General features: G+C 41.0%; 1 protein-coding gene across 1 annotated transcript in view; it reads left to right on the forward strand.

The window, feature by feature from the left end:
• Positions 1–7845: 7845 nt before the first annotated feature.
• The window catches only part of CCT8 (chaperonin containing TCP1, subunit 8 (theta)), a 17891-nt gene continuing 12435 nt past the window's right edge, over positions 7846–13301 (forward strand). The window contains exons 1-5 of the mRNA XM_014938234.1: positions 7846–7972; positions 9386–9476; positions 10064–10143; positions 11837–11986; positions 12265–12445. Coding sequence (XP_014793720.1) covers positions 7913–7972; positions 9386–9476; positions 10064–10143; positions 11837–11986; positions 12265–12445 — 562 coding nt within the window. The 5' untranslated portion in view covers positions 7846–7912. The remainder of the gene's footprint in view (positions 7973–9385; positions 9477–10063; positions 10144–11836; positions 11987–12264; positions 12446–13301) is intronic.

A 13301-nucleotide genomic window follows, 5' to 3' on the forward strand; every position in this document is an offset into this window, starting at 1 on the left:
GTCTAATTGCCAAATGTCTTCTTCTATTGATAAAGCAAATTAAATTTAAATGAAGCAAAAACATAGCAGCATGGTTTGGAATCCTGCACACTCTGCCTTCCACCACTCTTTTCTGTGAAGGTGGTGTCTTCTGGGCCAGCCTATCCAAAGCCTTTGTAAGCGATCAAACAAGACAATTGCTCTCTCAGAGTTTCTGCAGGTGTGGGGAACACAGGTGACTCCCTCCTAAACCTGTGACTTGCTAATGTTCAAAGTAAGAGACTGGTGGTGTGGCTTGCTGCCACATATTGTCCCACTTCAAGCGCTGGTTTAATGTCTTCTGCTGTCTGTTAGCCAGCTGGCTGGCAACAAGGACATCTGTTAGTGGATCAAAATAACTGATGCGATGCTGTAGTATATGTTTTGGACCATTTTCATGCAAGAGAATGATTAGTAGAGAATCTGTTGTGAATCACATACCTGGCTTACTGATGCCCATGTTTTAATCAACAGAACGCAGAACCTGGACCATAAAGATGCATAACAAAAATTTATATATTCACTTCACTGTACTATGTTAAAAAAAAAAAAAAAGCTCAAATGTGTCACAGATAAAATCTATTCTTTGCTAAGCAATGAACACCTAGCCTGCAGAACTGGTAAGATAAGCAATACTGACAGTGAAAAACAGTTGGAACAATTATCCTTCAAAGAGATTTCTTTACTGCTTGATTACTGCTTCAAGAATCTTAACCCCAATACAGGGTTCAGAATTAAATGTGTCTGATAGCCACCAAGGAAAGCTATTGACACTGCTGAGTCAGGGATGTGGTGTTGCCACCTTCACCTTAGAACTTCGGTACCTGGTAACATCCCTTTTGCTTTTGCTTACCTCAGCCTAGTTCTCTCGTTCACATTTTGCCCACTCATTGTGTAGTATGCGAGGTGTCTGGAGATAAATACTTAGCAAATACAAATAAATCTGAGTGAACAAAGTAATGCAGTATTTCTGTAGCTTTACATATCATCATAGCACAGTACAAACATTAGTTCCTGATGATTAGATGTACATTAGGGTGATTATCTTAATAAATAAACCTCCAGAACATTAGATTTTCCTTTGTTGTACATATTACAACATCAGTACATTCACAATTACCTGTTTTGAAGTTGTTTATTAGAAAATGTTCTCTGTTTATTCTTTGTATGTAAACTGTGTTACACTTACAATAACTGTAATTATTTTTTTCATGTATATGTTACTTTATTTTTCTGTACTGTGGAACTTAAATATCAATGTATAGCCTTCAATATAATAGGTTTTTTAGGCAGTAGGCAATGTGTCTACTGTTCAAACACGATATCACACTTTGGGGATTTAGCGTGCAATACTGGGAACAAGTCCTGTGCAATAGTCTGAGCTTTTGGCATGAATCCATTCCGTGGCCTTTGGCCCTTGCTGCACTATGGCATGATTCCCTATTTGTACTATGTGGCATAGTATCTCCTGCTTTTCAGAAGAGCACAACATTTACTCTTTAACATTTTTTCAAACATTTCAGGAATCATGTAGGAAAGACTATGCATTACTGTGCATTCCTACCTACAGCTGGGAAGGCTATGCAGTGCAGAAATGAGAAAGGTGTCTTTGGAATTCTTTTGATTCACAACCAAGCACAGATTCAGGCCAATTTCCAAGCTGCTGGCAGATATACAGGGCTGACAAAGTAGCCAGGAAATAATGGGACACACAGAAGTTCCATAGGTGATGCTGGTGGGTCACAGTTATGCTGGCAGCAAGGAGGAGAGTGCTCTGCAGACCCTGGGCCCAATACAGACAGAGATGGGCCAGGAGACACCCACTGACCTGAGTTCTGCAGAATTGATGGATTTCTCAACAGGTATATTCAGATGACATGCAATTAAGAACCCTAAAATTAATCTCCAAATAAGAATGAGGACAATATGAGAAACAAAATTTATAATTACTTTGACAAGGTCTTCAAACTTATTTGGGTAGAGAAACAAAGTATTAAAAAACTGGGAAAACCCCTGTCTTTGTCCTGAGAATCTAGTACTGTTTTAGGCTAGCCTTAGAAAGTTCCAGATTGGGCATCCAAGTGAAGGCATGACACAATGAAGAAGACCACATATCTCAGTGGCCTGGGTGCCAACCAACATAAGTTGAAGTCTTGATCTCAGAATCCTAGCTTTTAGCTACATTTTTTTCTGCTTAGTGTCAGCTGCAGAGCTGAAAGAAATGCAAATGGGGTGTGGTAGTAGCTTGTTTCTAGGAGTCTGCAGTTGTTATTTATTTACTCTTCATGACTTCATTTGGGTGCTATTTCTGCAGAAGTCTTTATCTATTCAATGCCAAGCCTGCCAGCCTCTTCCATTATTTCCTATCTTTTCTAATTACAGGCTAAAATTCCTATTTCCCTCTCACTCCTCAGTTTGATGTTCTTCAAGTTCCCACATCCACATACTAATAAATTCTTCCCACCCCAACAAGACCAGCTGAACTTTCAATAGCAGTTGGCTTGTATTTCCAGGTATTTCCAGGTTCCTGTGCACGCCACTGGAAAAAAGTTCCCATATGACCACTTTGAAAACTGAAGAGAGGTGTTTCTCTAGCTCTTATCTGATCCTGGCTGTGACCTCCTCATGCAAAACAGAATTCACCATCTAGACCATCTAGAAGACGTAATTATTGCCCAATTATGTCTTCTGTCTTATGACACCAACATCAGAAAAACCTCAACATTTTTGCTTTTTCTCATGAAGTAGAAGCTCTTGAATTGTATTTTGGTGTGTACTGTACTAGTGTCACAGCACGATTTTATACTTTGATTGTACCTGCAATACAAAATCAGCACAAACAGCATTGATTCCTTTCTGAGACTATCACCCTTCCCAATCTTATTTGTTTAGAGGCATCTCTGAATTCTCACCACTTGTGCAGGTAGAATCAAATATACTGGATCCTTAACTCAGCTGGTGACTGTCATCATTATTTTAATATGTCAACATTTTCAAACAAATTAATCTACTGATCCCATGCAAAGGCAATACTCCTCTAAAATCCCCAGAAGTGCTTTCCCATGACTCAAGCTAGCTGGATTAGCTCTAGCAGAAAGCACATACACTGAGGTAAGAATACACAAATGGTCAGGAAATATCGCTTTCCTGTCTAGCTTGCAATCCTCTGTACCAACAAGCAAGATAAATCCAGGAAGAGGATGGCATTTAACCCAGGAGCTGTGGACAAAATGACCTAAGCAGTCCTGAGTTGATTAAAAGTACTCTAGTTGATTAGAGTGCTCCTTCTCATTATGTCACAAGTGTGATAAGCACAATCTGGGAAAAGCTGATGTAACTACTGTTGCTGTTACTAAGAGAATTGTGTTCACCCTGAATGTTCGGCCCTATGTTGTTCACAATTATTTGTTTCAGGTATAAGCATGATTCTCTGCAAACTAGGTATGGTCCTCAGGCTTCCCTCAACATGCCACTCACATTTTTCCACTGGCCAAACGTCAGTGTTGTTGGACAAACACAGTCAGATGTTATACTCTCAGCTTCAGCAGATACTCTTCTATCCGTTGGTTTCCAAATGCTCAGGTTCCCACTGCTGAGTAAGCAAACAGAAATCAACATTCTGTCCTTTTTATGAACTTCCCAAGATCTTGTTAAAATTTTACCATCCTAGAATTTGAAAAACATGTGCCTACAGATAAGCTGGGGATTTCCACGTGTACAGTAATAGATTTTGGCTGGTGAAAGGGCAGCCAACTGCCAATAGCCAACCCTCTGACCTTTGGATGGTCTTTTAGCATGGCAATGTCTGTGCAGAATATAAATGGTGTAGACGAGTAGCTAAAAAAAGATCAAGGCCAAGTCAAAGTCGTGATTAGACAGTGAGTCCCAAATAACTCCTGATTGTAACAGAAAGAGATGTTTTAGTGATAGTTTAATACAGATGAATATATATCTATATTGTATATATTCATAATCACAAATACACATATATATTTTAGTTTTAGTGGTATTCTGATTTTAGAAAACGTAGCTAGCGTAAGCTTCAATAAAAGCATTGTACCAACAGGGCAGTTCCTGAAATATTTGGAGATACCATAAGGCAGCACTGCCACAGAGAGACTGCTGCTCTGTCTCCCTTCGTCTCTCCTTGTGCCAGCTCAAGGCTTTGCACAGCCATGTAGTGAGCAGGGAAGCTGAAAGCTGGCCAGGCTTCTTTCTGGTTAGTCTTAATGCAGATCAGTGCCCTAATCTGGTTCATCGCACGGGTGCACAAATGTTTGGCAAGAGAGGATTTGAGAGAAGGGAAAGGAGAATGCAGAGGTAAAACAAGCACCCAGAGATGGGACTGCCTTTGAGGCCACTGTCCTGGCTTAAAATACTGGACCTGGAGTGTGGAATCATTGAGCAACACTGACTTCATGGGTCTGCACTAGTATAAGTAGAAACAAACATGGGTAAATTTACTTCTCCAAGCAAAAGCAACACTTAGGAAGAAGCCTAAACTGGAGCAAACTGGACAGCTGAAGTGCTGAATAAGAACAGTTGAGTCTTCACCCCCAAGTTGCTTAATTTACTCAAGTAGAGTTGACTCAACAAGAAGCGCCATGCAATGCTGTGATGGTTACTGTTGGCCTGCGTGAGCTGAATTTGCTTTTTGCTGTAGTTCCAACATTATGGAAACTACATTTCCTGTATATAACCACATGAGAGACTAATTAAATAACAGCATTTTAATTATTGAAGACTCAGAAAGGGAATGTCACCTTCTTAGTAGGATGAATGCTCACAAGGTTAACATGCCACATTGCCAGGCAATAATAACCCTTGATTTAATTTCTAAGCTAACGTTTTACTAAGGTTCTGATGAAGTGAGTGCTTTGGAGAGGCCACCCCTGAAAAATCAGAGAACAGAGTTCAGAAGTTATGAGAAGATAAATATTCAGCCTTTCTTGTTATGGAAAGGTTACAATGAGCATAAATTTGAGAAGTATTTTTAATGGTAAAATCCTGATTCTTTACCATCCTACATACTATTGCCTTGATTCTTCTGTTATTTGTCTTGGTGAAAATCAAGGAAGGAGAAGAATACCAATGTATATCAATGAGTTCAGAAATATTTTTTGATACAAGTCAATACTGTCAAGTCAATAATTTAAGCCCAGGGTGGCAATACACCTTGGCAAGTGATAGGATCCTACAGGAAAAGAGCCATGGACTTCCTGGCTGAAGACTGCAAAATTTCCAGGAAGCCTTTTCATCATTGAACCATTCTATTTCCCATCTGGAAAAAAAAGTACTAATGTTAAGCCCTGCAACAATGAGGTAGCTACATCCAGGTGATGACATTGAGAATGTAAAATGTATGGTAAAAAAAAATACAAAACTTTTAAGTACTGATTAATCACTAGAGACTTGTCTGAGGTCATACAGGCTATTAGTCACATAGAGCTAAAACACACCCTGCAGTTACTTATCTGCAGTCTAACCACTTGAATCGTCTTTCCTCTCTGCCCTAAAATGAATGCATCTGAATAGAACGCATTCAACTATTGATATAATGCCCATGACTTCATGCTCATGGCTATGAAAAGTCTTCTGCATTGACTTAGGAGTAAGTACCTCCTCTGATCTCTGTGGCTAACAATAGATTACAGAAGTTGCTTTATAAAATAGGGTTTCTGGTATCTTGGCTGTAGAACAGGACAGACATTTCCTTCTTTCCTAGCTGCACTGTGGTGGAAGAGAGATGAGAGGGACAAATGGGGTTATGCCTTTTATGCCAAACCCCAGGACTTCCTTTTGGAGGTCCTTAGCCATGATAGTCAGGGCTGAATAGGTTCCCTCTTCTGCTTCAAGTGGCATTTGCCTCTAAACACTTCTAGCAAAATTGCATACAGAAATTGCAATTGCAGAAATTGCATACAAAAAATTGCAGATTTTTTGATGTTCATTCATGGGTTGCCTTACATAGTTTTGCTGTCTATGACCACTCTTTTTTACGCAGCCATGATCGAATTTTAAGAATTATAAGATGGTAAAACTAAACCTCCCTCCCCTCAAGGCTGGGGAGAGCTTGTTTACAAAGGCCTGCAGTGACAGGACGAGGGGCAATGGCTTTAAGCTGGAGGGGAGCAGATTTAGATTGGAGATTAGGAGAAAGTTCTTTACTGTGAGGGTGGTGGAGCACTGGAACAGGTTGCCCAGGGAGGTGGTTGAGGCCCCATCCCTGGAGATATTCAAGATGAGGCTCGACGAGGCCCTGGGCAACCTGGTCTAGTTGGGGGTGTCCCTGCTGACTGCGGGGGGGTCGGACTAGATGACCTTTGGAGGTCCCTTCCGGCCTGGACAATTCTATGATTCTATACTTAAGCAACACATATCGAGTGATTTAATTAACCTTGCAAGCGAGTATCTGTGCTGCAGAGATGGAGCGACTCAGTCTCTGCTGGGTTACAGGCTCAGATACTGCATGGCCTAAACACAGATATATTATTTCTAAGGCCTTGAAGTTCTCGTCTTGAAACAGTGTGTTTGATTTTGTGTGGCACAGAAGCAAAATTAATAAAACTTATCAAACCTAAAGCAGCTCCATATAGGAGCAGATCCATTGTCTCCTGGCTGGACCTCAGCTACTTGTAGAGATGTAGAGCTACTTGCAGAGATGTCAAGGTGAGCCTCCAAAGTACTCTTCAGTGTGTCCATAGCACACACATTACTTGGGATTACCCTGCATAATGAAGACTTGACTGTACTCAGTCTTCTTACCAGTAGATTTCGCTTCCATTTGAACAAGTCAGGTTTGTACTAAGCAAAATACTTGACTGAAGCCTGCAAAGTTTGGATATTATGAAAAATTTTTACAGTGAAAAGGTTATAAAGCATTGGAACGGGCTGCCCAGGGGAAGTGGTTCAGTCACCGACCTTGGAGGTATTTAAAAGACAGTTAGATGTAGTGCAGAGGGACATGGTTTAGTGATGGGTTTTGTCAGTGTTAGGCTGATGGCTGCATTAGATGATCCCAAGAGCTGGGACTCTTTAGTCTGGAGAAGAGAAGGCTGAGGGGAGACCTTATTAATGCTTACAAGTATCTCAAGGGCGGGCTGAGGGAGGAGGGAACCAGACTCTTTTCAGTAGTTGCCAGTGAGAGGACAAGGGGCAATGGGCACAAGGTGGAACATAAACGGTTCCACTTGAATATGAGGAAGAACTTTTTCACGGTGAGGGTGACGGAGCCCTGGAACAGGCTGCCCAGGGAGGTTGTGGAGTCCCCTTCTTTGGAGATTTTCAAGACCCGCCTGGATGCAGTCCTGAGCAACATGCTCTGACAAGCTCTGGGTGGTCCTGCTTCGGCAGGGGAGTTGGACTAGATGATCTCTATGGTCCCTTCCGACTCTAAAAATTCAGTGAAATCCAGTGAAACCTAGGCAATTCTATGATTCTAGGTGAGATGAACCATTGGCTTCACCTAAAACAAAACGCACTGCTGCCGGACACACCAGCCATCCCTCAAGTTAGCAGTCTCTAAACGCTACCCGCCCTAAATCAGTCCTCATTCTCTCCTCGAAAAAGCCCAGATGCCTTTACCCGGCGGGTCAGGCCTTCGGCTGGGGGAGCTTCTGGCCGCCCCAGCCGGCGCTGCCAGGCGAGCAAAGACGGACAGGCGACCCCGACGCGGCTCCCTCAGGCAACCCTTCCGACACGGGGCTGAAAGCCGAAGCCTGAGCGCCACCCACCGCCGGTTCTGAGGAGAAGCGGGAACCAGGCCCCACTTCCCCGCTCCGCAGCGCCTGAGGCCGCCGAAGGCCTCTCCCCGCCCCGCCATCCTCCCTCAGCGCGCCTGCGCGCCCCGTCCCTCCCGTCATCCCCGGCGCTGTCTGGAAGGAGCGGAGGGAAGATGGCGCTGCACGTTCCTAAGGCCCCGGGCTTCGCCCAGATGCTCAAAGAAGGGGCGAAGGTGAGAGTTCCGCGGGGCGGGTGGGGGAAACCCTTCGCCCCCCGCCCCGCCCCGGGCGGCGGGGGGGGCGCAGAGGGCTCGGCCGGGGCCGCCATCCTGTCTGCCCGCCTCGGCCTCTCCCCGCCTCAGGGGTCTCGGTGGGGCGGCAGCCGGCCGGCGGCGGTGGGGGCCCAGCCGTTGTTGCAGGGGCTCAGGCCTTCGGTGTGAAAGAGGGTGGCGGGAAGGGGTGAGGTGTGGAGGCGGCGGTGGGCCAGAGTGCCCCGGGTGGTGTAGATGGAGGTGTTCGGGGGTTGTTGGCTGCATCCCTTGAGTCTTTCACTGTGGCTGTGACCATAAGAAAAAAAAAAACAAACCTTTGTTATTCTGTAGTGGTAACGTTTTCCATGTATTCCCTCTCCGTAAATCCACCTTCATTGTGTTTAATGTAATGTAGGTTTTTATAGTAGTCAGGGACAGTGCCTGATAAAGCAGAAGCTTAATTTGAAAAAGTGGACAGAAAGCAAGAAGGGTTTGAGGGTTTATTTATTTTCTATTGCAAGGGAAAATAAAAGGTGAAAATTTCTGCTTCATAGAAAGCAACACCGAAAGCCCTCAGCTTTTCTTTTCAGCATCTTCCCTGGAGGCAGAGTGGCATAGGTGGAGAGCAGGGAAGCCAAGTGGCTTAGATGCTGGTTCTCTTAACAGAGAATTCAAGGCCAGAATAGAGAGTGCTGTCTTTTACAAAACAAGGAGGCAGCTGACATTCTGAAATGTTTATTTTGTGTTTAGAGAGTAAATGTTATTAGGAAGTATCTTTCTCCCTTAGCTTATGGACCACACAGTACTTTTTACCCTGCTCTTTCGTAAGGCCCTTTCTGGGGGATCCCTCCTTTTCTTTAAGGCTTCCAAACTGAAGCCAGACTGATTGGCTTTTCAAATAAAAATATTTTATGAATCACTCTGCTTCTAAATTTTCAAACCACACATGTTTGAATGTAGAACTGAGTTCAATTGATCTTTTTCTGGAATACAGAGCTGTGAGTAAAGAGGTATGTACAAAACCACGTGCTTACAAAATTCTTGCCCCTCTCCAATCTGGTATTGGTTATTTTATGTTTCCCTTTGGCACTAACTTCTTTGGAAGACTTAAGAGATGCAAATTGTATTGAAAATTGAGCCACTGTTCAAATTTTCTGTTCAGAAACTTACTATGCCTGCTGAGCTGCCTAGTTGAGGAGTACACAGTAGGTCTTTTCTCACTGACTTTGGTTAAAGTGTAGTTTCTGTTTAAACTTTTAGTGAAATACCAAATCTAAATTGATCCAAAACTTTCATGGACTCAGTAGATTATTGCTGCTTTGAGGAGAAATTTACTAGTTCACCCTTTATCTTTGTTAGGAAGCCTAATTCTGAGCAGAACATTTTTCTTTTTAGCATTATTCAGGACTAGAAGAAGCAGTCTATAGGAACATCCAGGCATGCAAAGAACTTGCTCAAACCACCCGTACAGCTTATGGACCAAATGGTAAGTAAATCCTACAATTATTATAGAGGTTTTGAGCAAAATGTTATGTTTGAAGGCGAAACCTACCTTGATAAAGAAACGATTGTTTCTTGAGGTAACGCATTGGGCTTGTTCTTGAACTTGTAAATAGTCTTTGTGGCTATACAGGCCAGACTGTCTTTGATTAGCTCTTAAGTTATGCCCAACATACCTGCCTTTGTCAGGATTTTGAACTGCTTACTGTGTGCTCTTCGCTGTCTTACTGCTGCTATATGGATGGCCTACAAAAATTAAAGGAGAGTCAGTAACTTGGTAGATAGTCATAATGAACATAACCGTACAATCTCTGACCAGATACACCAAAACAGAAGGTGTTTTTCAGTATCAGTCAAGTCACGTACTAATATTTCTGAAGAGAGAACTGCTTATTCAGAAGTTATTGATTTGTCCTTAATGTAACATGCTCCAAAATGTTATTTCACAAAAATTTTTTAGCTTCTTAAATTATCTGTGGGTCTGACATTTTAATGTGCAAGATATACCTGAAAGTTAGTACAAAACAATATTTGCCTAATAGATAATTTTATTTTTTTTTTTATTCCCATTAGGAATGAACAAAATGGTTATCAATCACCTGGAGAAGCTTTTTGTTACAAATGATGCTGCTACTATCTTGAGAGAGCTGGAGGTAAATTTTCTTCTTTCAGAAGATGGCAGTTGTGAACTAGTGTTTCTGTTCATGGGCTGCTGTGGTTCTGAATGCTAATAAAGAAATATATGTCACTCTAATAGATGATTTACATATGTCATTTTGTAAATAAATTACATTTTTCACTGGATTTGAGTAAAGTCAATGGGCTATATCTACAGCGAGGAACAGAACTCTTAAAAAGCAGCACGAAGTAGTTACAGAAGATGCTCAATAATTGCCTACCTTTTCCCCCTGCCAAACCAGTGTAGGTTTAGAAGAGGGTGTGTCTAGACAATGCAGTGTTTGGAAAACTCTGGGTGAAATAGCTGTTTGTGTTAATCTCTCAGTGTTGCCATGTTCTCTTGTCTGCTTAGAATACATTAATTGAATTTAAGAAGCTGAGGATATAGCAGCATACTCCTGTGAATACTGTAAAAGTGTGGAAATACTGACTTGTCCTAACTTTTACTATCAAATTTGTATTTGTATCACAACACAAATAATACTTTACTGAATTCTGTACTTAATGTTAGAAATAGCATCAATATTAAGTGTTTCCTTCACAACACAAATAATATTTTACTGAATTCTGTACTTATTGATAGAAATAGCATCAATATTAAGTGTTTCCTTGGGCTATATCTACAGCGAGGAACAGAACTCTTAAAAAGCAGCACGAAGTAGTTACAGAAGATGCTCAATAATTGCCTACCTTTTCCCCCTGCCAAACCAGTGTAGGTTTAGAAGAGGGTATGTCTAGACAGTGCAGTGTTTGGAAAACTCTGGGTGAAATAGCTGTTGTGTTAATCTCTCAGTGTTGCCATGTTCTCTTGTCTGCTTAGAATATGTTAATTGAATTTAAGAAGCTGAGGATATAGCAGCATCCTTCTGTGAATACTGTAAAAGTGTGGAAATACTGACTTGTCCTAACTTTTACTATCAAATTTGTATCACAACACAAATAATATTTTACTGAATTCTGTACTTATTGATAGAAATAGCATCAATATTAAGTGTTTCCTTATTTAATGCATTGTGGTTCGGTATAAGTAGAGTAACTGTGGAAATCTCAGTTCTGTTCTTAAAAAACAATCTGCAGGCTTGTTACATTGTGGTTCGGTTTAAGTAGAGTAACTGTGGAAGTCTCAGTTCTGTTCTTAAAAAACAATCTGCAGGCTTGTTACTTAACCTGGTAAGTCTTTTATGTTACTTTCTGGGATAAAATGGCAGCTGCTCTAATTACATGCAAGAATATGGCATTTTTTTGAAAGAAAGGGAAAGCAGTGCAGTCTTAAGCAGAAAAAAACCTAGAATGAAACTGTAATTTAGACATGTCCTTTGGTATTACACATATGAATTCAGCCTGAAGATCTAAACTCCAGGCTGCTTTCTTCTTGCAGAACTTGATTGTGAAGCACAGAACCAATGTCAAAGATGTCTAATTCATCGTGTAGGGGGAATGTTCAGTTGTCGGATATTTATTTTTTTTTAAATCTGTGTTTGTACTTTTTCTTATTAGGGAAGTTAGCCAATTAAGGTAATCCGTGCTTCTTTCTTTTTGTGTTTTGTGCATTGTTAGTATCTTTAGATACAATTTGAAATAAGAGATCTTACACTGGATGCACACAGAAACCTGGAGCTGTAGTTTAGGTGGGATGTTAGTAACTAAGATGTGTCACTTTCTGTAAAGGTCCAGCATCCTGCTGCAAAAATGCTTGTGATGGCTTCCCACATGCAAGAGCAAGAAGTTGGAGATGGAACAAACTTCGTCCTTGTTTTTGCTGGCGTTCTTCTGGAGTTAGCAGAAGACCTTCTGAGGATGGGGTTATCGGTCTCAGAGGCAAGTTATATTGTTATTACAATTCATGTGGCTTAAATTCAGATTGCTGTTGGCCAGTATTCTTGATTCGTAATACTGTAGACCTTCTGCTTCCTTCTGAACTAATTTTTTAGGTGGAGATGTATGAAGAGCAGTAGTATGTTTTGCTGCTTGTGATTGCTTGCTTCCCTTGTGAGCTTTTGCATTTGTTAATGTTTTATAGACCTTTGAAAGGGAGATGTTAGCAGTATGAATGCATAGTGAGGTGGTGTAGTGAATATTTATTTTTTGCTGCACAGGTGATTGAAGGATATGAAAAGGCTTGCAAGAAAGCCCTAGAAATTCTTCCAGACTTGGTGTGCTGTTCTGCAAAGAACCTTAGAGATGTTGAAGAAGTAGCATCTTTGTTGCACACTTCAGTGATGAGCAAACAATATGGCAATGAACAATTTTTGGCAAAGCTTATTGCTCAGGCCTGTGGTAAGTGGACAAGAACAGATTTGTGCATGCCTCTAAAAAACTGAGTGACTTTGCTTATAATCATTAATAATGCCTTCATGTAAGATAAAAGTTATGTTTAGTTTATCCAATTTAATTGACTGGAATGCTTTAGCCTCTGATATTAGTATAACCTTCTGTTCTCATGTTGAACTCTTTGTTGGTATTGTAGCTCAGAAAAGGTCTGTGTTTTGCAGTGAACATTTATAGAAATAGCTTTCTAGCCTTTTTAAAGCAGAAAGCTTTTTTCTTCCTCTTCTTTTATTGATAGGAAGATGTATTACACTTCAGATAAGCTGTTACTAGTCTCAGCCACAGAATAATGGAAGCAAGACTGTACTTGTGTTGAGTTGTTGTTTTCTCTCTTTAGATTTCAGAAAACTCCCACTTTCATGTGTGCTTTAGGTGTTTTCTTAAAATATTCTGAGTCAGACTTCATTCTTGAATGTACATGTGTAAATGGATATTTGGACTTAATTTAACTGAGCAGCTGTCTGTATGCTTTCTGATTACTACATTGTAAAAGCAAAATTTCTATTTCTCTTGATGTAGGTTATTAGCAGATTATAAGTATCTTAAATTTAGGCAGGAATCTCAAAACATTGAACAGAAGAAACTCTAGGCATTATTTATGGTGTCATTGTTCTACTTCATTCATTAAGCAACACAAATTAATTCCCTTTTTTTTTTTTTTTTACAGAAACTCAGTTCTACCAGAGCTACTCCAACAACTGAGCAACTCCACTGCTCCAGTTTTGCTCCTGCAACATGGAGATAACGCCAGCGTATACCACAGAGGATTTGTTTATGCAAAATATTAAGATTGTTCAGGCAGAAA

The sequence above is a fragment of the Calidris pugnax genome, unplaced genomic scaffold (assembly GCF_001431845.1).
Source record: "Calidris pugnax isolate Ruff unplaced genomic scaffold, ASM143184v1 scaffold25, whole genome shotgun sequence".
NCBI lineage: Eukaryota > Metazoa > Chordata > Aves > Charadriiformes > Scolopacidae > Calidris > Calidris pugnax.